Genomic DNA, 25,349 nt, shown 5'->3' with positions numbered 1-25,349 from the left:
AAAATACGGATCCAAACTTCCTGACCCATTAAAAAGCTCTGAAAGGAGTTTACTGAGTCATAAATTGAGGCAATTAGCTTCCTTCCCCACTAAATCTGTCATCTGCAATTATTTGTATTCCCAGTGAGTTCATCACACTACCTATTCCAAACTCCAGCCATTTCTCAGCCAATACATTCATCCTTGCAATATATTGCCTTCCTATCCCAACTAGAATGCGAAAAAAAAAACTTATTATCCAATTTGTTGTCAAGATTACATCAATGATTTGGATGCGAGCATAAGAGATACAGTTGGTAAGTTTGCAGATGACACCAAAATTGGAGGTGTAGTGGACAGAGAAGAGGGATACCTCAGATTACAACAGGATCTTGACCAGATGGGCCAATGGGCTAAGAAGTGGCAGATGGAGTTTAATTCAGATAAATGCGAGATTCTGCATTTTGGGAAAGCAAATCGTAGCAGGACTTATACACTTAATGGTAAAAACAATGACTGCAGATGCTGGAAACCAGAGTCTAGATTAGAATGGTGCTAGAAAAGCACAGCAGTTCAGGCAGCATCTGAGGAGCAGGAAAATCAACATTTCAGGCAAAAGCCCTTCATCAGGACCTAAGGAGTGTTGCTGAACAAAGAGACGTTGGAGTGCAGGTTCATAGCTCCTTGAAAGTGGAGTCGCAGGTAGATAGGATAGTGAAGAAGGTGTTTGGCATGCTTCCCTTTCTTGGTCAGAGTATTGAGTACAGGATTGGGACGTCATGTTGCGGCTGTATAGGACATTGGTTTGGCCACTGTTGGAATATGTGTGCAATTCTGGTCTCCTTCCTATCAGAAAGGTGTTGTGAATCTTGAAAGGGTTCAGAAAAGATTTACAAGGATGTTGCCAAGGTTGGAGGATTTGAGCTCTAGGGAGAGGCTTAATAGGCTGGGGCTGTTTTCCCTGAAGTGTCGGAGGCTTATAGAGGTTTACAAAATTATGAGGTGCAAGGATAGGGTAAATAAACAAAGTCTTTTCCCTGAGATCGTGGAATCCAGAACTAGAGGGTATAGGTTTAGGGTGAGAGGGGAAAGATATAAAAGAGACCTAAGGGGCAACTTTTTCACAGAGGGTGTGGTACGTGTATGGAATGAGCTGCCAGAGGATATGGTGGAGGCTGGTACAATTGCAACATTTAAGAGGCATTTGGATAGGTATATGAATAGGAAGGGTTTGGAGGGATATGGGCTGGGTGCTGGCAGGTGAGGCTAGATTGGATTGGGATATCTGGTCAGCATGGAAGGGTTGCTGTACATCTCTATGACTCTATTTGAGATCACTCTGCCTGTAAATGCTGTGTCTGTTCACTTCCCTTCACTTCACCCGATGAAGGAGCAGCACTCCAAAAGCTTGTGACTTCAAATAAATCCATTGGACTATAACCTGGTGCTGTGTGATTTCTGACCTTGTTCACCCCAGTCTAACACCTGCACCTCCACATCATGGCTATCACTGACAATACAAACTGCCATCTCAAAGTGGAGTGGATTTCCAAGGAAATCATGCATAACGACACACAAAGTTTTGCAGAGATGCAAGAAAGCAGAGAAGATCTAAAAAGGATGACAGATCATGAACCCACTCAAGTTGATCTACAACACAGACTACACTGAGAGACTCGACCGTCATACCTCTAGCACACTCCTCAATTACTTCATCAGCTCTACAGCAGACACTACAACCTTGAAATCAAGATTAAATTAGATTCCTTACAGTGTGGAAACAGGCCCTTCGGCCCAACAAGTCCACACCAACCCTCCGAAGAGCAACCCACCCAGACCCATTCCCCTCCATTTACCCCTGCCTAATGCACCTAAAACTACGGGCATTTTAGCATGGCCAATTCACCTAACCTGCACATCTTTGGGCTGTGGGAGGAAACCGGAGCACCCAGAGGGGACCCACGTAAACACAGGGAGAATGTGCAAACTCCACAAGACAGTTGCCCGAAGCAGGAATTGAACCCAGAACCGTGGTGCTGTGAGGCAGTAGTGCTAACCACTGAGCCACCGTGCCACTCTAAGATGGAGCCCATATTCTCAGCTTGTGCTCAGGATACAGCAGATCAGCTACGAGACACTGCCAAGCAGATGACGCAATTGAACTCCGTCACCTACATGCACACCAAGAACAGGAAACTGGAGAAACTTGGCACCACCACCACCAGGAGTAATCAAGCCTCCCCCAGTACCATCGCTGAAACCGGTACCACCACAGGGAAATCCATTATCATTTTGGACATTTTGGCACTCTACACCAACATCCCCCATGACAATGGCATCGCTGCAACAGCTTCAGTACTCAGCACCAACAACTGCCAATCTCTGAGTACCATCCTACAACTCATCTGCTTCATCCTTGCCAACATCTTCATCTTCAACAAACGTTCTTCATCCAGACACATGGAACAGCCCACGGGGACCAAATATATAATAATAATAATAATAATAATAACTAGGAACAGGAGTAGCCTGCCTGGCCCTTCGAGCCTGCTCTACCATTCAATAAGATCATGGCTGATCTTTTCATGTACTCAGATCCACTTAGCTGTGCTCTCACCATATCCCTTAATTCCTTTATCGTTCAAAAATAATTTAACTTAGCTTTAACAATGCTTACTGACCTAGCGCCAACTACTTCACTGGGCAAGGAATTCCTTAGATTAACAACCCTCTGGGTGAAGATGTTCCTTCTCAGTTCAGTCCTAAATCTGCTCCCTTTAATCTTGAGGCTGTGCCCTTTTGTCCTAGCTTCACCTGCCAGTGGAAACATCTTCTCTACTTCTATCTTATCTATTCCCTTCATAATTTAATATGTTTCTGTAAGATTCACACTCATTCTCCTGAATTCCAATGAATGTAATCCCAATTTACTCAGTCTCTCATAAGTCAACCCCCTCACCTCTGGAATAACCCAGTGAACCTCCTCTGCACCCCCTCCAGTGCCAGTACATCCTTTCTCAAATAAGGAGACCAAAACTCATTCAGTACTCCAGGTGTGGCCTCACCAGCACCTTGTACAACTGCAATATAACATCTTTGCTCTTAAACTCAATCCCTTTAGCAATGAAGGACAAAATTCCATTTGCCTTCCTAACTACTTGTACCTGCAGACCAACCTTCATGCACAAGAACACCCAGGTCCTTCTGCATAGCAGCATGCTACAACGTTTTATCATTCAATTAATAATCCTTTTTATTGTTACTCCTACCAAAATGTATGACTTCACATTTATTAACATTGATTTCCATCTGCCAGATCTTTGCCCACTCACTCAATGTATCTATGTTCCTCTAAAAAGTTTCACAGTCCTCTGCACACTTTGCTCTGCCACTCATCTTAGTATCATCTGAAAACTTTGACACCCTACATGTGGTCACCAACTCCAAATCATCTATATAAATTTTAAATAATTGTGGTTCCCAACACCGATCCCTGAGGCACACCACCAGTCACTGATTGCCAGCCAGAATAGCACTCATTTATCCCCACTCTTTGCTTCTGTTAATCAATCAATCCTCTATCCATGCTAATACTTCACCCTTAACACCATGTATCCTTATCTTATGTAGCAGACTCTTATGCGGCACCTTGTCAAAGGCCTTTTGGAAATCTAGGTACACTACATTCATTGGGTCCCCGTTGTCCACCTTGCTCATAACATCTTCACAGAATTCCAAAAGATTTGTCAAGCGTGATCTGCCTTTCATGAACCCATGCTGCGTCTTCCCAACAGGACAGGTTCTATCGAGATGCCCTGCTACTTTTTCCTTGATAATAGGCTCAAGCATCTTCCCCATTACAGATATTAAGCTAACTGGTCCCCAGTATGCCAATATTTTCACGCACAAGTTCAAGCAACATATCTCTGCTTGCATAGGACTTCCAATGCGTGCTATACACAAAATACATCTATGTCATTTTCTTCCTTTGTACTCATGGTGAGGAATCACTGAAACGACTACACAATGATATCAAAAGGTTTCATTCCACCATCAGACTTACCATGGACCACCCTTCAGAATCACTCTGATTCTTGGTCACATGCATTTCCATCAAGGACAGACATATCAGTACCACATTCTACTGCAAGCCCATGGATAACCTCAAAAAGCTGCACTTCTGTAGCTTCAACCATAAACATGTTAAAAAGGCCATCCCCTATGAACAATATCTGCATATACACAGCATCTGCTCAGATGATGAGGAATATGATAAACACCTAAAAATGCTGAAAGACACACTCCTAGGAATGGGATACGATGCTCAATTCATCAATTTCCAGGTCCAACATGCCACAGGAAAAAACTGCACCAACTCCTCAGAAGACAGACATGGGATATGATCGACAGAGTACCCTTTGTCATCCAGTACTTCCCTGGACCGGAGAAACTACATCATGTTCTTTGTAGCTCTCAACATGTCATCGATGACAACGAACATCTCGCCAATGTCATCCCTACGCCTCATTTCTTGCCTTCAAACAACTGTCAAACCATGAACAAACCATTGTTCGCAGCAAACTACCAGCTTTCAGGACAACATCGACCACAACATCACACAACCCTGTCACGGCAATCTCTGCAAGACATGCCAAATCATTGACATAAATGCTACCACCACATGATGTAGCACGATGAACCACACACATGACAGATACTCATGTGATTCAGCCAATGGTGTCTACCTCATATATTGGCAGGGAAGGATGCTCTGAGGCATTATTTATTGGAGAGACCATGCTGACACTACAACAATGGACACCGTGCAACAATCGCCAGACAGGAATGTTCCCTCCCATTCAAGGAATACTTCGGTGGTCAAGGACATTCAGCTTCTGATCTTTGGGTAAGCGTCCTCCAATGTGGCCTTTGCGATACACAATAACACAGAATCGCTGAGCACAAACCACCTGAACCATGATCTTGGGTTCATGTTGCACTATGTGTGACCCCACCATACTGTTCTGTATTTATAAAATTTTCCTTATTCTGTCTTCACACCCTCACCTTGATAACTTGTTATGATCTCTCTACCTTAATTAGTTTGTACAGTTTGGATTACTTGTCACTTTGGTTAGACTGTTGGCATGTGACTCTTACATCTATCATGTTATTCTAGCCATTGGGTTTGTCTCCAGCACCATTTTATTTTTATTTTTTAGTAATTATTTCTCTGCCTCAATTAATCAGATCATAAGTCATACCTTCACTTGCTATTCAGCTGTTGACACTTTACTCACACCATCTGACACTTTTGATCACCTGCAAATACTTATTATTCATCCTGTCAACAATCCACTCATACTATTTGCATTATCTTCTGATCTTTCTATCTAGAAATTCTGTGCCTAAATGTTTCCCTCCACTTCACCTGATGAAGGAATAGTGCTCTGAAAACTTATGATTTCAAATAAACCTGTAAGACTATAACTTGGTGTCGTGTAACTTCTGACTTTGTCCACCCCAGTCCAACACTGCCACCAGCACATCATTTACAAATTGAGGTGCAGAGTATAAAAGCAAGGAAATGATACCACACCTCAACATATCATTGGTCAGCCCATGTTTGGAATCTTGTGTTCAGTTCTGGGCACCTTATTTAAGGGTGAATGCTAAATGCCTGGAGAGGGCGCAAAGGAGATATACCAGAACAGTACCAGGAATGAGGGCTTTTAGGTACAAAGAGAGATTAGAGAAATGGGGCTTATTCTCCTTGGAGCAGTAAAGATTATGAATCTTAGAATTAGATTTTATTGTCACATGTACTCAAGTATCGGAATACATGACTGCAGTGAAAAGTGCACAAAGTCGCTATTTTCCGGCGCTATCTTGGTTACAAAGAAATTTTTAAAGCCCAGCAGGAATAAAGGAAAGCCAAAAGATAAGAAAAGTATCTTAAACCTGAGTCTTCTGCCCATAAAGGTGTTTGGAACCACCGATGCTGGCAGCCGGGCCTAGCCACTGCCTAGAATTAGGCCTGGACCTGGTGTCTCAATCAGCCTGTGGGTGAAGAGTCACATTCCTGCTGCTGTTGTCGCTATCGCTGCCACCTCTGATTGCTGGTGGAGCTTTGCTAATGCTGCCAACCCTAGTGTTCAAAATTATGAACAACTTTGACAGGATAAAGGAGGATTTTCTGTTCCCACTAGTTGTATGTCAGTAACTGGGGATCGTAATTCCAAGATTGTCAGTGAGACAGCTCAGAATGAGATTAGGAGAAACTTCTTTACTCGAGAGTTTTTAGGATTTGGAATGTATTACCTGGGAGACTGGTCGAGATGGATTCCTTGGGAGGTTTCAAAACAGGGCTGGATATACATTTGAAAGTGATGAATTTAGAGAGTTACAGAGAATGGTACTAGATTGGTAGCTCTTTTGGGAGCCAGTACAGGCACAATGGGTTGAGTGGCCTTCTTCTCTACTATAAAATTCTATGCTTAAGGCAACATACATGACTATGGGCCAAGTGCTAGAAATTGTGATTAGAATAGATGGATTCTGGGAATAGAATAGCAATTTATTGTCACTTGTATTTATGAAAATACAGTTAGATGTGTATAAGTTATCATTATCTGGTGCCATTTTAATTGCCGAAATTATATTTTTAAAAATTGACTCAAGTTAAAACAAAATTTGTCTGTTCCTCCTCCATGGCTTGATTACTGGCGTGGACACAATGGGCCGAAGGATCTTTCTCTTTGCTGTAAAATTCAAGTAGTCTACTGTGACACACAGTAGGGTCCTGCATATCAATCTTCAATTCCTGGAGTCCTCAGGCCGATACTGCAATATTGGCAATCCTGCTCTCTGCTAACTTCACTTCAAAAAATTGCAGACTATTTTGCCAGCACTAAGATCCAGAGGAAACCTCTAGTACCTAGATTTTTAAATTGGTCTGTGTTGAATCTCAGATCCACTAGCTCCATATCTAATCACCCAGCAGTGGCACAGGGGGCCTTAAAAGTAAGTTATTTGCCTCATACTGGCCAACTAGTCCCTTCTTGTTCTGGGACCTCCAGCAGCTGGTAGCAATGCTGATGGAAGGGTCCAAGCAAGGGAACTTGACCATCCAATACAGTCCTTTCTGAAGCAAAGGTTGTCTTTGTCAGAAACAGGCCTCATGGTGAGAGGGAGGGACAGACAAAGGATTTCCTTAACCTGATGTAAAATATTCTTGAATTTACACAAATATTGTTTCCCTTGTATGATGTAAGAAGCATGCAATGTATAAATATGAATCAGTTTTGAGGTTAGTTTTTGAACTAATGGCACTTGGGTCTCAGTCTGTGTATATAATGAGATTTAATGATTAATGTGTCCATATTTCTGGAGCCATGTTTTTTTTTAAACCAGTTTGAAAGCATTTCTTTTCAGTTCACAGAGATCCTGGTGAAAGTTAGATGTATGAAACATTTTCTCCCATAGAAAGCTGTTAGTTCAGAACTGTTAAGAAATAAGTTTTCTCAGTGTAAAGGTTTTAGTTGAAAGCTCCAGACCAGAAGTATTTAGTTAGAACCCTGAAGGAGTTATTTGAGGCTGTGAAAGTCTAAGCTTAATTGTGTGACTAATCAAGGAAGAGACTATTAAACAGTCAAAATGCGAACTCGAAGAAACATTTAAATCAAACATATACACGTGATAGAGAAGTGATTCTCTCTTAAGGCTAGAGTTTATATGACTGATCTAGTTCCCATTCTGCTCAATGTTAACCTCAATGCTTTTGATCTTATAATGGAGGGAAGGTTTTTGATGAAACAGCTGAAGTTGTTTGAGTCTAGGTCACTATTTTGAATAACTCTTGCAGTAATGTATTGTGGCTGGGATGACTGATTTACAACAACCACTGCCATTCATAACTGAATATAATCATAGTCATATAGCATTGAAACAAGACCCTTTGGTCCAACTAGTGCACGCCGACCACTTTACCAAATTAAAATAGTCCTGCCTGCCTGCATTTGGCCTATAACCCTCCAAACTTTTCTTATTCATCTACGTACCCGAATGTCTTTTAAACATTAAGTGTCCCCGAACTATCACTTCTTCTGGCAATTAATTCCACACACTAACCAGTCTCTGTATAAAAGAAAATTGCCCCCATGTCTTTTTTAAAGCTTTCTCCTTTTACCTTATGAATATGTCCCATAGTTATTAATTCCCCCACCTTAGGGAAAAGACCTTTGCTATTCACCTTTTCTATGCCCCTCATGATTTTATAAACCTCTGTAAGATCATCCCTCAACCTCCTACGCTCCAGTGAAAAATGTCCCAGTCTATCCAGTCTATCTTTATAATTCAAACTCTCCATTCCCGGCAACATCCTGGTAAATCTTTTATGAACCCTCTCCAATTTATTAGTATCCTTCCTATAGCAGGGAGACCAGAATGGCACACAGTACTCCAGAAGAGGCCTCAAGCAATGTCCTGACCAACCATAACATGATATCCCAACCTCTATACTCAAAGGTTTGAGCAATGAAGGCAAATGTGTTAAATGCTTCCTTAACCGCTCTGTCTAACTGTGGACTAACTGTCTAACCACTCTGTCTAACTGTCTAACTGCAAATTTCAAAGAATTATGTATTTGAACCTCAAGGTCTCTATGTTCTATGGCCTACCCTTAATTATATAAGTCCTGCCCTCGTTTGTTTTACCAAAATGCAATACCTTGCACTTCTCTACGTCAAACTCCATCTGCCACTCCTCACTCCATTTACTCAATTGATCAAGATCTCTTTGTAATCTTAGATAACCATCTTCACTGTCCACTATACCACCAATTTTGGTATTTTGCGCAAACTTACTATGTCTCCTATATTCTCATCCAAATCATTTATATAAATGATAAACAAAAGTAAACCCAGTATCGAACACCATTGAACACATGAACACCATTGTTCACAGGCCTCCAGTCCATAAAGCAACCCTCTTCCATCACCCTCTATCTCCTACTGTAAAGCCAATTTTGTATCCAATTAACAAGCTCACTCTGAATCCCATGTGATCTAACTTTACTAATTAGTCTACCATGCAGAGCCTTATTAAAGGCTTTACTGAAATTTAAATAAGCACCATCTAACATTCTAGCCTCATCAATCTTTTTGGTTGCTTCCTCAAAAAACTCAATCAAGTTTGTGAGACACGGTTTCCCTTGCGCTAAACCATGCTGAACATCCCTAATCATTCCTTGCCTCTCCTAATGTACGTAATCCTATCTTTCAGAATCACCTCCAACAGTTTACCCAACACTGATGTCAGACTCACAGGTCTATAGCTCCCAGGCTTCTCCTTATTTCTCCTTCGCAGCCTTTCTTAAATAAAGATACGACATTATCCTCCCTCCACTCTTCTGATACCTCACTCATGGCTACAGATGATATGAGTATTCCTGCTTGGAGTCCTGCAATTTCCTCCCTAACTTCCCATGATATCTTTGGATACATTGATCAGTTCCTGGAGATTTATCCATCTTTATGTTTTCTAAGGCTTCTAGAACTTTGTTTTCTGTAATGTGAACTGTTTTTAAAACATCAATATTTATTTCCTTGAGTTCCCTAGCCTCCATTTCTTTCTCCCCAATAAAAACTGAGGATGACCTTGTTGATCTTTAAGGGGCCCTACTCTCTCTATAGTTGCCCATTTGCTCTTAATGTATTTATAGAATCTCTTTGGATTATCCTTAACGTTATCTGCCAAGGCTATCTCATATCTCCTCTTTGCCTTCCCGATTTCCCTCTTAAGAATGCCCCAACACTTTTTATACTTTAAGAGATTAATTTGATTTCAGTTGTCTATATCTATGATTCATTTTTATTCTTGACTCGAACCTCAATATCTTTATTCATCCATTGTTCCCTAATCTTAGCATACTTACCTTTCATTCTAACATGCACAAAATGCCTCTGAACTCTCACTAACACATTTTGAAAACCTTCACTTGTCAGTCGTCCCTCTATTTGCCAAGTGTACTTCAATCAAATTTTGAAAGTTCTTGTCTCATAACATTAAACTTTGTCTTAGTCCAATTAAAAATTTTGCTCTTATGGAAGGCTTATCCTTTTCCGTAACTATTTTAAAGCTGATTGAAATATGATCACTCGTCCCAAAGTGTTCTTTCTGATTCAGAACCATTCTCATCTGTCTATTTTCACTGCTATTTAGGACCCTCCCCCACCCCGACTCTTTCTCTCTAATAGTTTACAGGCTCCCAAAATAGAACTAGAAAATCTCCCTGTCAGGGTATTGATCCCTTTCCAGTTCAGGTGAAACCCATCCCTCTTGAACAGGTCTTTTCTAGCCAGAAGAAATCTCAATGATCCCTGCACATTGCACCACCTCTTCAACCATTGATTTATCTGTCTTATCCTTTTATTCCTTCGCTCATTAGAAGTTTGGGCAGGAATGCAGAGCTTAGATTTGAACCATTGGTTGTGAGATCACTTCGCTTTGTCTATTTCATTCTGCTTACACTGTTTGGCACTCAAGTAGCTCTGTATGGTAGTTCCATCAAGTTGACACTTCATATGTGGGTAGGCTTGGTGCTGGTCCTGGCATGCCCTCCTGCATATTTCATTAAGCTAGGATTGTTCCCCTGGATTGATGGTAATGGTAGAGTGGGAATTTTGCTGGGTCATGAGTTTACAGTGTGGTTGAATATAACTTTGTTGCTGCTGATATCCCACCGCACCTCATAGATCCCTAGTTGCAAGGTGCTGGATCTGTACAAAATCTAAGACATTGAGAAGGGCAATTGTGCTGTACAATGTGATGGAGGGTACCTTTAAAGTAAAGGTGGGACTTCATTTTTTGCCGGAGTACTGGTCGTGTCCCAGCAGATGTGTCTGCTATAGGTAGATTGGTCAGGATGAGGCCAATTACACTTCTCTTTCTTGTTGTTTCCTTCACCACCCGCCATAGGCCCAGACGAGTAACATTTCCTTTTGTACTCAGCCAGCTCAATTAGTAAGCTACTTAGAACATTGACATATGAATCCACAGTACATTCTGTACCCTTGTCACCCTCAATACATCCTTCAAGCGGCATTCAACAGCCAATGTTGAGGATGCCCAGGGAAATTCCCTTCTTACTGCACTCCACTATGTTGCTATCTCTGGAGGTTGTCTTGTTGGTGGAGTGATTGTGGTGGTGGTCTGGGACACTGGCTGTATGGTATGATTCTGTGAGATAACTTTTCGACTGTTACTCGACTCATCTTTGAGATAGTGCTTCAAGTTCGCCATAAGTCCCAAAGGAGGACTTTGCAGGGTTGACAAGGCTCCATGTGTCATTGGTTTTTTTTTCCATACAATGGTGGATGTCAGGTGGTTTCTCTAGTTCAACTCCTTTTATCAGCTTTTCTGGTGAGTAGGTACAATTCAGTAGCTTGCTTGGCTAATTCAGAGGGCATTTCAGAGCCAATCATACTGCGGCTGTCTGAAGTCACATGTAGAGCAGACTAGGGAGGGAGAGCAGATTTTCCTATCAATACAGTGCATTAGTAAACTATTTACACCAAGGGACAATATATGCAAATGGTTTCATTAGACTAACGTATAATTCCAGATGTATTCATTGAATACAAATTTCACCATCTGCTTTGGTAGGATACCAACCCGTTTCCATAGACCATTATCCTAGATCTCTGGATTACTAGTTCATTGACAATATCATTGACTCCCCTGTAATCTATGATTATGGTAAGAATGTTACCTGAATTTATTTCAAGAAGCTTATTCAATCTGGTTGTTAGTGGAAGTACTCCCTGTTTGCAATGATTTTGCAAATCATCAAGATCTATCGTCCACAAAAATGCTCCTCCAAATTTGTTATCTTTCATCCATTGGACCTAAAATGATAAATTAACAATGTAGATGTCATTGTTTCTTTTAATCAAAACTCTCATATTGTCTTCTGCACCTAGTTTGTTTTACATTTTTAATCAGGTCATCCTGAGGTAGAGTGGTCCAGATCTATACTGGTTTTTGATATTTAAAAATTATTCATTAAGTGACATGCATGGGTGTCACTGCCAAGACCAACATTTACTGCTCACCCCCAAATGCCTTTGGGAAGGTGGTAGTGAACCACCTTCTTGACAAATTAAGAGGCTTACTAGACCATTTCACACAGTGCTTGAGAGTTGATGAAACTGGTACTGGTTTAGAGTTGTGTATAGGTCTGAGTGGATAGGGGTGGCAGAGTTGTTTCACTGTTGAATGTTAATGAACCTATTAGGTTTTATTGACAATCTTACACTTATTATTGATGCAGCCTTTTATTCCAACTGATTTTTTTGAATGTTAGCTGAATTTTTCATGATAAGATTTGGATATTATATTTTTGGATCATTAATCTGAGGTTCTCGATTATTCTTCCAGTAATTTAGCCACCTCACTCATGTTTTCGGCAATACATGCAACGTCAGGTGGAGGTCACCCACTCACCCGTGGTGATAACCCAACTGTGGCCCACCTTTTAGACCTTGGTTTCACATAAATCACAATTGTCCATCTCAATGTAGGGTATGGGTTTGGCCCAGTGGGATTTGGGGTTTTGTGCAGCATTGGAACATAAACTGTCTCTGTGGTGTCTGAAAAATGCCACTGTTTGTTCTCAAAATACTTGTAAGTCCCTTCTTGTGTTTGTGAAAGGAAGTGTATCTTCTATGTTTGCATAAATCCCATTGGCTGTGAAATTATTTGAGCTGGAGAAAGTGAGGACTGCAGATGCTGGAGATCAGAGCTGAAAATGTGTTGCTGGAAAAGCGCAGCAGGTCAGGCAGCATCCAAGGAACTCATGCCCGAAACTTCGATTCTCCTGCTCCTTGGATGCTGCCTGACCTGCTGCGCTTTTCCAGCAACACATTTTCAGCAAATTATTCGAGCTGTCTATATCTAACTATCTATTATAGGACATGAATGCCATGTTTTTGTTTTTTAAATGTACCTCCTTTTCTTCACCTTAGGCCAGCCATTGAGAATGAAGATGGCTTTCTTCCATTCTGGTGTTGTGGATCCTGAGCTGACTAAACCATCCAATGCGGGATCTGCACACACATTGCTGCAGATGGTGTTTGAAAGAGCTCACATCTAATTTATAACTACCGAAATATGACAGTTGTTTTGAGACTCTGTCAAATTGTGGGGAGGCCTGAATGCACCCCTGAGTAATTTTTCTCCCTCAGATCCAATTTTTAAAAATATGGAGTGGAAGAAACCAAATCAAGACTTGAGTTACTGCACTGGTTAATGACAGTGTTTTCCTAAACACTGAGAAAGGCATTTAATTCTTGGTAGGGAGCAAAATGAAAGGGATCTCATGTTCATGTAGAATAGAAAAAGCAGTAGAAAGTGAATTTGCAACAACTGTGAAATAATAGTTACTGTGGAAATTTGAACTTCACCTCAGCTCTGGAATTCAGTCCATGTTTCACTTTCTGCTGGTATTTCTAATCTAAGTGAAAGCAGGGTCTCTTTCGTTCTGTCCATATTTGAACTAAGGCTGTAATGATGTCAGGAGCTGAATGGTCCTGGTAGATTGTGAACTGAGCATCATGGGCGGGTCATTGCGAAGCAAGAGCAGCTTGACAGCATGGCAGTGACACCTTCCAACACTTTCCTGATGACTGAGAGTAATCTGATGGGGCAGTAATTGGCTGGGTTGGATTTATCCTGCTTTTTGTGCACAGGACATAACTGGGCAATTTTTGATCTTGTCAGGTAGATGTCAGTGTTGCATCTAAATTACTAATATCTGCTTAGAGGATGGGTAAAGCATCATGAATCCATTGTGGACCACTAACCTTGCCAACATCTCAAACAGAAATATTTTTGCTTATGAATTGTTATTCATAGAATCCCCACAGTATGGAAACAGGCCCATCGGCCCAACAAGTCCACACCAACCTTTCAAAGACCAATTCCCCCTACCCTATATTTACCCCTGACTAATGGAACCTACCTTAAACATCCCTGAACATTATGGGCAATTTAGCATGGCCAATCCACCTAATCTGCATATCTTTGGACTATGGGGGAAAACTGAAGCACCCAGAGGAAACCCACGCAGACACGGGGAGAATGCGCAAACTTCACACAGTCGCTGAGGCTGGTATCGAACCCTGGTCCTTGGTGCTGTGAAGCAGCAATGCTAATCACTGAGCCACTGTGCCGCCCGCTGATTGGCAAGTTTGAAATTATTAGCAATTGAAAAGACATTGCAGTAGGACTTCTATTTGTAATTTGATTTGATAAATGGTACAAACTCTATTAATACATGAAATCATACATGGACCCTAAAGAGATATCATTGGCAAGCAAGAATAATAATGAAATCCAGTACAAACTGTTTTCTTAACAGCACTGGGGTTGTACCTACAGGATATGGACTGCAGCAATTTGAAATGTTGGCCCACCACCATCACAACCACCTTCTCAAGTGCAATTAGAGAAGGTCAATAAATACTCATCCAGCCAGTGACACACATATCCCATGAAAGAAAATAAAAAGCTTCCATACATTTTGGAAACATTGCACAAGAGTGAACTGTGGCACATGGGTACACTTCATTGTGAAGTTCTGGCTCTCTTGCTGGTTATGAATGCACTTTTTTAGATTTGTGCACTTGTGTATGTAATTTTGATTTCTTGTGCTGCTCACCACAGAATTATAAAATCATACAGAAGAGGCCCTTTAACCCATTGAATTTGCACCAACAAAACTACTTTAAGTCTGTACTGGTCCGACTTTCCATCACTTGGCCCATAGCCTTGAATGCTATGACATTTCAGGTGCTCATCCAAGTATTTTTAAAGGTTGTGAGTATTCCTGTCTCAGCTACCTTCCTGGGGACTGTGTTCCAGATTGCTACCACTTCTGGGTGGGAATTCCTTTCCTCAAATCCCCTCTAAACCTCCTGTCCTTTATATTAAAATTGTGCGCCTTCATTAATGACCCTTCAATTAAGGGAATCACCTGCTTTTATCCACCCTGATCATGCCCCTCATAATTTTATGTATCTCTATCAGGGGGTCTCAGCTTTCTCTGGTCAAAAGAAAACAAACTGAGACTGTCCAGCCTCTCCTCTTTGCTAAACACTCCATCCAAGGAAACATCCTGGTGAATCTTGTTTGCACACCTTCCAGGGCAATCACATCCTTCCTATAGTGCAATGGTCAGTCTGCACATAGTGCTCCAGACGTGGCGTAACCAAAGTTTGGTACAACTCCAACATTCCCTGCGTGCCCTTATAATCTATGCTACAACTGATAGAGGCAAGTGTTCTGTCTGCCTTCTTAACTACCTTCTTCCTTCATGGATGTGTGAACAAGCACCCCAAGATTCCTCTGTTCCTTTGACCTACCTGATGTCCTGCCATTAATTGAATACTGGCTAATCTTGTTACGTCTTCCAAAATGCATCTCCTCACACACATACATGTTAAATTCCATCTGCCACTGGTCTGCCCATTTGACCAATCCATGCTCATATAGCCCAAGAACTCCTTCCTCATGTTAACCATCCAGCCAATACCCAGGTCATTCTCAAAGTTACTTATTATGCCCTTCAACTTTTTCTCTCTATTGTTTATATACATCATGAACAATAAGGGACCCAGCATTGATCCCAGTCATATGTACAGCTTTCTAACGCCACCCTTTGTTTCCTACCACTAAGCCAATTTTAGTTCCAAGTTACCCTGCATCCCATTATACTTCTTTGTCAGTCTTCCAGGTGGAACCTTATCAAAGACTTTGTTGAAATACATATAAGCAATATTAACTGCACTACCCTCATCTACACACCTGCTCAGTTTCTTGAAAAATTCAATGAAATTTGTTTGGCATGCTGACTATCCCTGAGCAAATCTCCAATACTTTCCCCTACCACTGATGTGAGACTCACTGGTCTGTAATTTTCTGGTTTATCCGAACACCCTTCTTGAAAAATTCACATTTGCTGCCCTCCAGTTCTCTGGCACCTCCCCTGCAGCCGGAGAGGAATTACAAATTTGAGTCAGAACCCCTGTAATTTCCCTCCTTGTGTCCCACAGCAGTTTGGGATACAACTCATCCAGGGGATTTGTCCACTTTTAAAAATGTCAAAAGCTCTTCATTCCCTGTGTCAATCAAGCTCAAGAACCTCACATTCCCTTTTCCTGAATTTTGTACCCACTGTTAGTTTAGCCTTTTTGAGCTTTGTGAGGTTGATAGCTTTGGAAAGGTCACTGCTTCATTGGCAGATCTTTGTGACTCTATTGAAGAAAAAGTCAATCCAAAAATGGAGGAGCCCTTTCCTCTTCCTGACACTGAGATAGTAAAAATTTCCAATTTTCAAACAGCAGATTGTTAACATCAGTAGCAGAAGAAACTTATTGAGTGTACAAGCAGCAAGACAGAAATAATGGATTATTTATAAAAACAATTGGAGGCCAAAACAGGAAACTGTAGTGTTTCTCTAGATAATTTATTTTTAGTTGCTCTGTACTCCTGTAATTTATTGAGTCCAGGGCTTTCTGGAAATACCTGCGTGGATCAGGAAGACAAAAGTGCTGAATTAATCTCCTGTTTTAACATGTAGGTTTGTGTAACATTGTGCACAGACATGGCTGAATATTTTTCAACATTAGACCCAAATAAATTTACAGATTCAGGTAACTCATAATACACAAACCATACTTTGGTCTCAAAGTTGTTCATATCGTCATATCCAAGCCACACCTTTCCCTTAGAAGCGAATGGGACCATTTGTGATGTATAAATTGGTTTATCAGCACTTTTCAAGAAGTCACAGATCTGTCGATGAGAACAGTTGGCTATTATTATATGTTCAAGAGCTATAAAAAGTTACACATTTATATTTTTAAAAATTGCTGGGTATGATTCAGGAATGGGTGGAACAGATTGTTTATTTAGGTGGAATAAAAGTCAGCCTTTCTCTATAAAAGGCTGATTATACACCTGTCAAATTACCTGCAAATAACTGGCTTTAATCGACTTCTTTAATTTTGGTCTCTGTCATATACAAATGCACAAAAAAGCATTAAGGACCTGGCCAATGCGGAATCCATTTTTATGAAGTGAGCTAATCTGAATGCTGATGGATTGGTTAGAGTCATAGAGATGTACAGCACAGAAACAGACCAGATATCCTAACCTAATCTAGTCCCATTTGTCAGCACCTGGCCCATATCCCTCTAAACCCTTCCTATTCATAGATCCATCCAGATGCCGTTTAAATGTTGTAATTGTATTAGCCTTCAACATTTCTTCTGGCAGCTCATTCCATACACACACCACCCTTTGTGTGAAAAAGTTGCCTTTTAGGTCCCTTTTAAATCTTACCCCTCTCACAGGGAAAAGACCTTGTCTATTTACCCTATCCATGTCCCTCATGATTTTAGAAAGCTCTATAAGGTCAGCGTTCAGCCTTTGTGTGAAAAAGTTGCCTTTTAGGTCCCTTTTAAATCTTACCCCTCTCACATTAAACCTATGCCCTCTAGTTCTGGACTTCCCCATGTCAGGGAAAAGACCTTGTCTATTTACCCTATCCATGTCCCTCATGATTTTAGAAAGCTCTATAAGGTCAGCGTTCAGCCTCTGACACTCCAGGGAAAACAGCCCCAGCCTATTCAGTCTCTCCCTGTAGCTTAAACCCTCCAAAAATCATTTCTGAACCTTTTCAAGTTTCACAACATCTTTCTTTTAGGAGGGAGACCAGAATTGCACACAATATTCCAAAAGTAGCCTAACCAAAGTCCTGTACAGCTGCAACACGACCTCCCAACTCCTATACTCAATGCACTGACTAATAAAGGAGAGCATACTAAATGCCTTCTTCACTATCCTATCTTCCTGAGACTCCACTTTCAAGGAACTATGAAGCTGGACTCCAAGGTGTCTTTGTTCAGCTAACCCCAGAACCTTACCATTAGCTTCATATCTGTTATAGAGAAAATTTCTGAGTCTTTTCGAAGAATTTTCCAACCATTTACTTTATTCTTAAGGAAGTGAAGTTACATTCTTCCAGTCCTATACAAGGGCAAACAAGCTCTGCTGGAGATCAGCTAATTTGTTAATTGGGTGGCCTGGTAGCTGTGGTTTAGCTCCAAACAATATAAATGTATAGGTCTCAGTGAAGTTTGAAATGGAGTGCAGATTTCAAGCACTGTGAGCAGAAGTGAGTTTGGTGAGTGGGGAGTTTCCTAAAGAGGGTGGGGGTGTGTTCCTTTTTACCTTTGTTTAATCTACTTTTTTCACCCTGTAGTATTTGGTTCCTACTTCGGTATAGTGGTAGAAGCTAGTTGGTGGGTAACTGGTGAACTACTTTACTTAAAATAAGTAGTTTGTAAAATTTAGATGTGATAGGACAGCTCAACCAAGTGGAATGTACAGTCTGTAGCATGTGGGAAAGTTGTGAGTGCAGGCACAAGGCAGAGATCGATGTGGCAAACTTACTTAGGGAAGTAGTCACATGCAAGATAGGTGTGTAAAGGTGACTGCCAAGCAGTTTAAGGCACTCAGACGGATAGTGCATGATTCTCCTGGGACAATCTGTTACTAAGTCAAAAGAGTGTATGCTCACTTTAAGTGTTTTCTGAATTTTAAAGCAAATTTAAAGTGCAGCCTCAGCTGCCAGAGCAGAACAGCTAAGAGACAGACTGTTCCAAAATAGATACATGGAACAATTGGCTGTTAAATGGATACTGAATTTTGGTTGCTATTTTGACAACAATTCAAACTTAACCAATTAATTTAATTTAGGCCCAGGATACCAAGACCCAATTGAGTTTGAACTTATTGTATTGACAACAATGGACCAATGAGAGGGAACAATATTGAAGGGTATAAAGCCAGGGCATTTTGAAAATTGGTCAGAGCAACTGCTGTAGAGCTAATTGCTCATCTAACAGTTTGCTCTCAAAGAAATAGCGCAAGGTACTATCTATCACAAGGTACCCTTTCCTGTAAAAGCAGTAAAAAGGAGGAAGAGAGTAGAGTTGGGGAGAAGGGAGAGGAGAAGACCATTTGTATGGACTTTGAGGATCTAAATTAATGTAATGTTTAATAATTGTGTTACTAGAGCAGCATTTTTATAGAGTTGGGGTCTGATAGAATTAGTTCAGAAAAGGGGGCTTTGATTTGTTCATAGTTTTGTTTAGTGTTCACTATTAGAGTTAGGAAAATAAATTGGTATTTTTCTTTAAATAGTGGTAATGGAGTTGTCTTTCACTCACTCACGCTTTTAGCAGATTATGAGGTGAGTTGAGCTTTTCTGGGTTTTAATTACCAGAGAGGTTTGACCTCTGCATCCTACCAAATCTCAGTCACTAATCAGGAGATTAAAAGGCAGGATTTCAAAAGCAGTAATCTCAGGATTACTTCAAGTCACACGTGCCAGTGAGCATAGGAATAGAACATTTAAGTGATTGAATACATGGCTGGAGAACCGTTTTAAGAGGGAGAGCATCAGATTTTTGAGGCCTTGAGACTGGTTCTAGGTCAACTGGAACTTGTACAAGATGGCCAAGTTGTATCTTAGCAGGACTGGAACTAACATCCTCACACGGAGATTTGCTACTGCTGTCGGGTAGACTTTAGAGCCAGATTGGCAGAGGATGGGAAATTGTTAAGCTCTCCACAATATCTTGCATTTGGATGTCAAAAGTGTTTGACAAATCTCATAGCCTTCTTTGAGAATTTAAGAGAGATGAGAAAACACAGTGAATGCAGTGTGTGTCAATTTTGGGAAAGTGTTTTTTTACATTCAAGGTATTACATGCAGGATGTTTAGAAAAGTTACAGAAATAAGAAACATAATTGAACTATTATTTTTAAAATAAAGTAGCAGAGAGAACATTTTTCAATGTGTTTGAAAGTGGGTTGTGCAATCTCAAAGTTCAGTTTTGAGATCACTTCTGAATCGCCAAGTGTACCAATAATATAAATGGGGGTGGTGGTATAAATATGCAAATGATCCCACAAAAAAGGCAGTGGAAATCACTGTCTTAGCTGTCTCTTAAAATCACAGCCAGATCTGGTGTCCTATGTCTTGTAGTTCCCCTTATCAACATCCTGTCATCTTAGAGTACTGCATGCTATGTTCAAGTTTCTACTGAAGTGCTGGTTCTCAACTTCCACCTTTCTTTAGGCTCCCTACAGTGTGGAAGCTGGCCCTTCAGCCCAACCAGTCCACACCGACCCTCCAAAGAGTAACCCACCCAGACCCATTTCCCTCTGACTAATGCACCTATCACGATGGACAATTTGTCATGGCCAATTCACCTGACCTGCACATCTTTTGGATTGTGGGAGGGAACCGGAGCACCCGGAGGAAACCCACGCAGACACAGGGAGAATGTGCAAACTCCACACAGAGTTGCCCGAGGCTGAAATCAAACCTGGAACCCTGGTGCTGTGAGGCTGCAGTGCTAACCACTGAGCCACCATGCCGTCCAACTGTGTCAGCAGTTTTTGCCACCCTGGCTTTCATCAGTTGGGGATACTTTTTGTTGAAGGTGACTGCGGAGAGGAAGATGTTCTAAAGGAATCAAGTTCTAAGATTATAAATCAATGCTGCTATTCAATTATCCCAGTGAAAATTGAAAGGTGGAGCTAATTCTTTACAAGATTAAAGAAAGATGCTAAATAATGTTGAGGTGGGACAGTGGGCTGAAAGATCACAATTCAATCTCGGTAAGTGCAACGTGATAGATTCCAATCTAGAAAGCTGCAATTATACAGTGAATGAAAGCAGGCTTTATGCAGTCGAAAAGCCGAGGATTGGGGGTGTAGATTCACAGAATATTAAAGGCAATACGTGCACCAGGCTACACTCCTGCCACTGCTCAGTCAATATGTATATACACATCGCTCACTATTTCATAATGCCAGTCAAAGAGTGGACAAACCACATGACCAAGTGAATAATTCTTGGTTGAAGAGCCTTTTTATCATAAGCATTTCTAATAACACAATTTCTTGTGCCAATGACTTTTCTCCCTGGCTTTGTTGCACTGGAGGTTCATCTTTAATTCTTGAAGACATCAGGGCAATCCTGGAGGGTTGGCAAATGGCAGCCTCACTGCTTCCTCAGATAGTTGCAACAGAGCCCATTACATTATTTTAGAAACAAGAGTGTTTACCTGGCACCCAGGCAAACCTCCCTGACTCATTTACCCGCCAGCTAAAATACATTATCTGGTTGCCGTCTGTTTGAGGATCTTGGGTATATTTAAAATAATCACTGTTATGTGCATAGAAATGGTGACTCTTTTAAATTAGATTACTTACAGTGTGGAAACAGGCCCTTCGGCCCAACAAGTCCACACCAACCCTCCAAACAGCAACCTACCCAGACCCATTCCCCTATATTTACCCCTTCACCTAATTCTACGGGCAATTTAGCATGGCCAATTTACCTAACCTGCACATTTTTGGACTGTGGGAAGAAGCTAGAGCACCCGGAATAAACCCATGCAGACACTGGGAGAATGTGCAAACTCCACACAGACAGTTGCCTAAGGTGGGAATTGAACCCGCTGTGTGGCAGCAGTGCTAACCACTGTGCCGCCCAAACAAAAAAAAATTCTTTTTTGTTATTCACTCAGGCAATGTGGCCAGGAATTATTGACCCATACTTAGTTGTCCTTGAGAAGGTGGTGGTAAGGTGCCCTCTGTGCTGTAGATAGACCCACAAAGCCTTTGGGGAAGGGATTTTGACCTGGCAACAATGAAGGAACAGTAATATATTTCCAAATTAGGTTGGTGAGGGGAACTTCCATGGGGTGGTGTTCCCATATATCTACTGCCTTTGACCTTCTTGATGGAAGTGGTTATGGCTTTTGGAGGTGCTGTCGAAGGATCTTTGGTGAATTTCTGCAGAGCATCTTGTAGGTAGTTCACACGTCACTGCTACTGATCATTGGTGTTGGAAGGACCTGATGTTTGTGGATGTGATGCCAATCAAGCAGACTACTTTGTCCTGGATGGTGTTGTTGGACCTGCACCCATTCAGGCAAGTGGGAAGTAGTCCAACACACTCCTGACTTGTGGTTTGTAGATGGAGAGGCTTTGGGGACTCAGGAGGTGAGTTCATTGCCACAGTATTCCTAGCCTGTGACTTGCTGTTGTAGCCATTATGTTTATATAATGAATCCAGTTGAGTTTTTGGTCAATGTTAGCCCCCAGGATGTTGATAGTGGTGGATTCAGTGATGGTAACATAACTGAATGTCAAGAGACAGTGGTTAGATTGTCTCTTATGACTCAGGGTCATTGCCTGGCATTTATGTGGCACAAATATTACTTGAAACTTGTCAGCCCAAGTCTGGATATTGTCCTGATCCTGCTGCATTTGAAAATGGATTGCTTCAGTATCTGAGAAGTCACAAATGGTGCTGAACATGGTGCAATCATGAATGAACATCTCACTCCTGACTTTATGATGGAAGGAAGGATACTGAAGCAGCTGAAGATGGCTAAGCCTACTACATTACCCTGAGAAACCCCTGCAGAGATGTCCTGGAGCTGAGATGACTGATCCCCAACAATCACAACCATTTTCCTATGTACCAAGTATGACTCCAACCAGTAGAGAGTCTGCCCCAAACACCAAATGATTCCTTGCTCCTTGATGCCACATGTGGTCAAGGCCTTGATATCAAGGGCTGTCCCTCTCCCCTCACCTCTGGAATTCAGCTGTTTTGTCCATGTTTGAACCAAGGCTGTAATGAGGTCAAGAGCTGGGTGGCCCTGGCAGAATCTGGACTGGACATCACTGAGCAGGTTACTGCTGAGCAGGTGCTGCATCATAGTACTGTTGATGACACCTTCCTTCACTTTACTGATTGAGAGTAGACTGGGATGGTCTTGAAAAGACCACTTTAAAGGATTAAGAGATATTACTGGGAAGCATTATTCATTCTTCAGTTGAAGCATTGAGATATTTATACCTTTCATGGCTTTTCAAAATGTATAACGATCTGGATATTATTGCTCTACCCTGTCTTTCGTGAAGAATGCAACTGAGTGATTTGCTGGACTACTTCACAAGCAATTAAGAATCAACTACATTGAGACTGGAGACATATATGGAGGCTAGGAGGCTAAGTCTCCTTCCCTTAAAGAATCTGACTGAAAACAATTAGATTTCTATGACAAACAACACTTCATTCCTAGGCTTTTATAAGCAAATTCAAATCATTTTGGGAGTTGAACTCTCATTCTCGAGATTGTTAATTCAGCAACCATACCATGTGAGGAAAAATGTACTCGTGCTTCCTCACCTCGTAATAAGCCCAGTAGCCAGGATCTCTTGTATAGATACCAGCTGGGCCTGGTCCAACTGTAGGGGCACCACCACTGTTATTGCCGGAACTCTTAAGCATGAAAGTTCGTCCATATGTTGGGAATCCAATGATCAGTTTTTCTGCCGGTAAACCATTTTCTCTCCAGTATTTGGCAGCAAATTCCTACAGCAGAAGCAATAAGAAAAATGAGCTAATCGCATTTGGGGATTTCCTGCTACTTATTGTCATTTAATTCTCTGTAAATGATTACTTGTACAAGGGATGGTGTGCCATCTGCAAAACAGCCTAATGTAGAAAGATCTTGGGAACATAGTGATGCGATTTCATTAAAATACTCTTGAATATATCAGCTTCGTTGGTATCAGTTTATGCTATTGATCAACAGACACATTTATTTAAAATTAAATGGACAGACAAAATACCCTGTGCCCACTTTCTATTTACCTTAGTTAAAAAATCTCCAAGCTGTCTTTCTGAATATCAAAACAATGAAGATGTTTCTGCTATATTATGATCTATGAAACCTGTAAGTTAATATCACACATTGCAAAATGTTACATTACAATCAATCTCTGCTGACTCTAAGCTACTGCCCATGTATGGGGTTTGTGCTTTTTCCTCTCCTAAGTAATTGAGGGCAGTTTCTAGGACACCAATTGCTACACAGCAATGTGATTGGAGAACCAGACCCATTTTCTGGCTGACCTGTCATAAGCAAATGTCAGCAGAAAACACAATTCCTATTGGCAGCTTGCCCACTGAGATGGAAATGAACCATTTCAGTAAGATCCTGCAGGGATGTAAAGGAGAGAGGAAGAGGAATTGTGGCCAAACAGGAATTGTACATTGTGGATCTGAAGGAGGCAATAAGAATACTAATACAACTTTCAAGGTCTTGTTTCAGCAGTTCAGTGGAAATGCTGATGAAGTAAGCTGAAGACAGGATCTATGCCTTAGATGGTCAGTACGTACCAAAAAAGGTGGTGCACATCAGTGAGAGCAACATTTACACTAATATCTGGATACAGTGCAGAAAGATGTTTAATCTCTTCAGGAGTGCCACAGTAAGACATCCCTTCAAATCACTCAAATCTCTACAAAACCCTGAAAAAGACAACCTTCACCTTACATAGCACCAACTAAACTGTTTTGTTCATCATGGGATGAGGGTGTCCAGCATTTGTTACCCATTGTTGTGGTTCTGTTTGCTGAGCTGGGAATTTGTTGCAGACGTTTCGTCCCCTGTCTAGGTGACACCCTCAGTACTTGGGAGCCTTCTGTGAAGCGCTTCTGTGATGTTTCCTCCGGCATTTATAGTGGTTTGTCTCTGCCGCTTCGCTTCCGGTTGTCAGTTCCAGCTGTCCGCTGCAGTGGCCGGTATATTGGGTCCGGGTCGATGTGTTTCTTGATAGAATCTGTGGATGAGTGCCATGCCTCTAGGAATTCCCTGGCTGTTCTCTGTTTGGCTTGTCCTATAATAGTAGTGTTGTCCCAGTCGAACTCATGTTGCTTGTCATCTGCGTGTGTGGCTACTAAAGATAGCTGGTCATTTGTTTCGTGGCTAGTTGGTGTGCATGGATATGGATCGTTAGCTGTCTTCCTGATTGTCCTATGTAGTGTTTTGTGCAGTCTTTGCATGGGATTTTGTACACTACGGAGGTATGGCATTGAGGGTGAGTTGGAGGTTTGGATTAGGAATTGGCTGGCTGGAAGAAGACAGAGGGTAGTAGTTGATGGTAAAGGTTCGTCTTGGAGTGCAGTTGCTAGCGGTGTTCCGCAAGGATCTGTTTTGGGACCATTGCTGTTTGTCATTTTTATAAATGACCTGGAGGAGGGGCTAGAAGGTTGGATGAGCAAGTTTGCAGATGATACGAAAGTCAGTGGACTTGTTGACAGTGAGGAAGGATGTGTCAGGTTACAGCGGGATATAGATAAGCTGCAGAGCTGGGCAGAAAGGTGGCAAATGGAGTTCAATGTAGGTAAGTGTGAGGTGATTCACTTT

General features: G+C 41.4%; 1 protein-coding gene across 1 annotated transcript in view; it reads right to left on the bottom strand.

The window, feature by feature from the left end:
* Nucleotides 1-25,349, bottom strand: part of LOC122563134 (acidic mammalian chitinase-like) — a 54,672-nt gene that overhangs the window by 3,594 nt on the left and 25,729 nt on the right. Inside the window, exons 8-10 of the mRNA XM_043716586.1 lie at nucleotides 23,324-23,509; nucleotides 16,717-16,833; nucleotides 11,750-11,885 (exon numbers count right to left, since the gene is read on the bottom strand). Coding sequence (XP_043572521.1) covers nucleotides 11,750-11,885; nucleotides 16,717-16,833; nucleotides 23,324-23,509 — 439 coding nt within the window. The remainder of the gene's footprint in view (nucleotides 1-11,749; nucleotides 11,886-16,716; nucleotides 16,834-23,323; nucleotides 23,510-25,349) is intronic.

This window comes from Chiloscyllium plagiosum, chromosome 26, assembly GCF_004010195.1.
Source record: "Chiloscyllium plagiosum isolate BGI_BamShark_2017 chromosome 26, ASM401019v2, whole genome shotgun sequence".
Classification (NCBI taxonomy): domain Eukaryota; kingdom Metazoa; phylum Chordata; class Chondrichthyes; order Orectolobiformes; family Hemiscylliidae; genus Chiloscyllium; species Chiloscyllium plagiosum.
The sequence above is the reverse complement of the archived record's forward strand: the minus strand, read 5'-3'. Positions and strand labels throughout refer to the sequence as shown.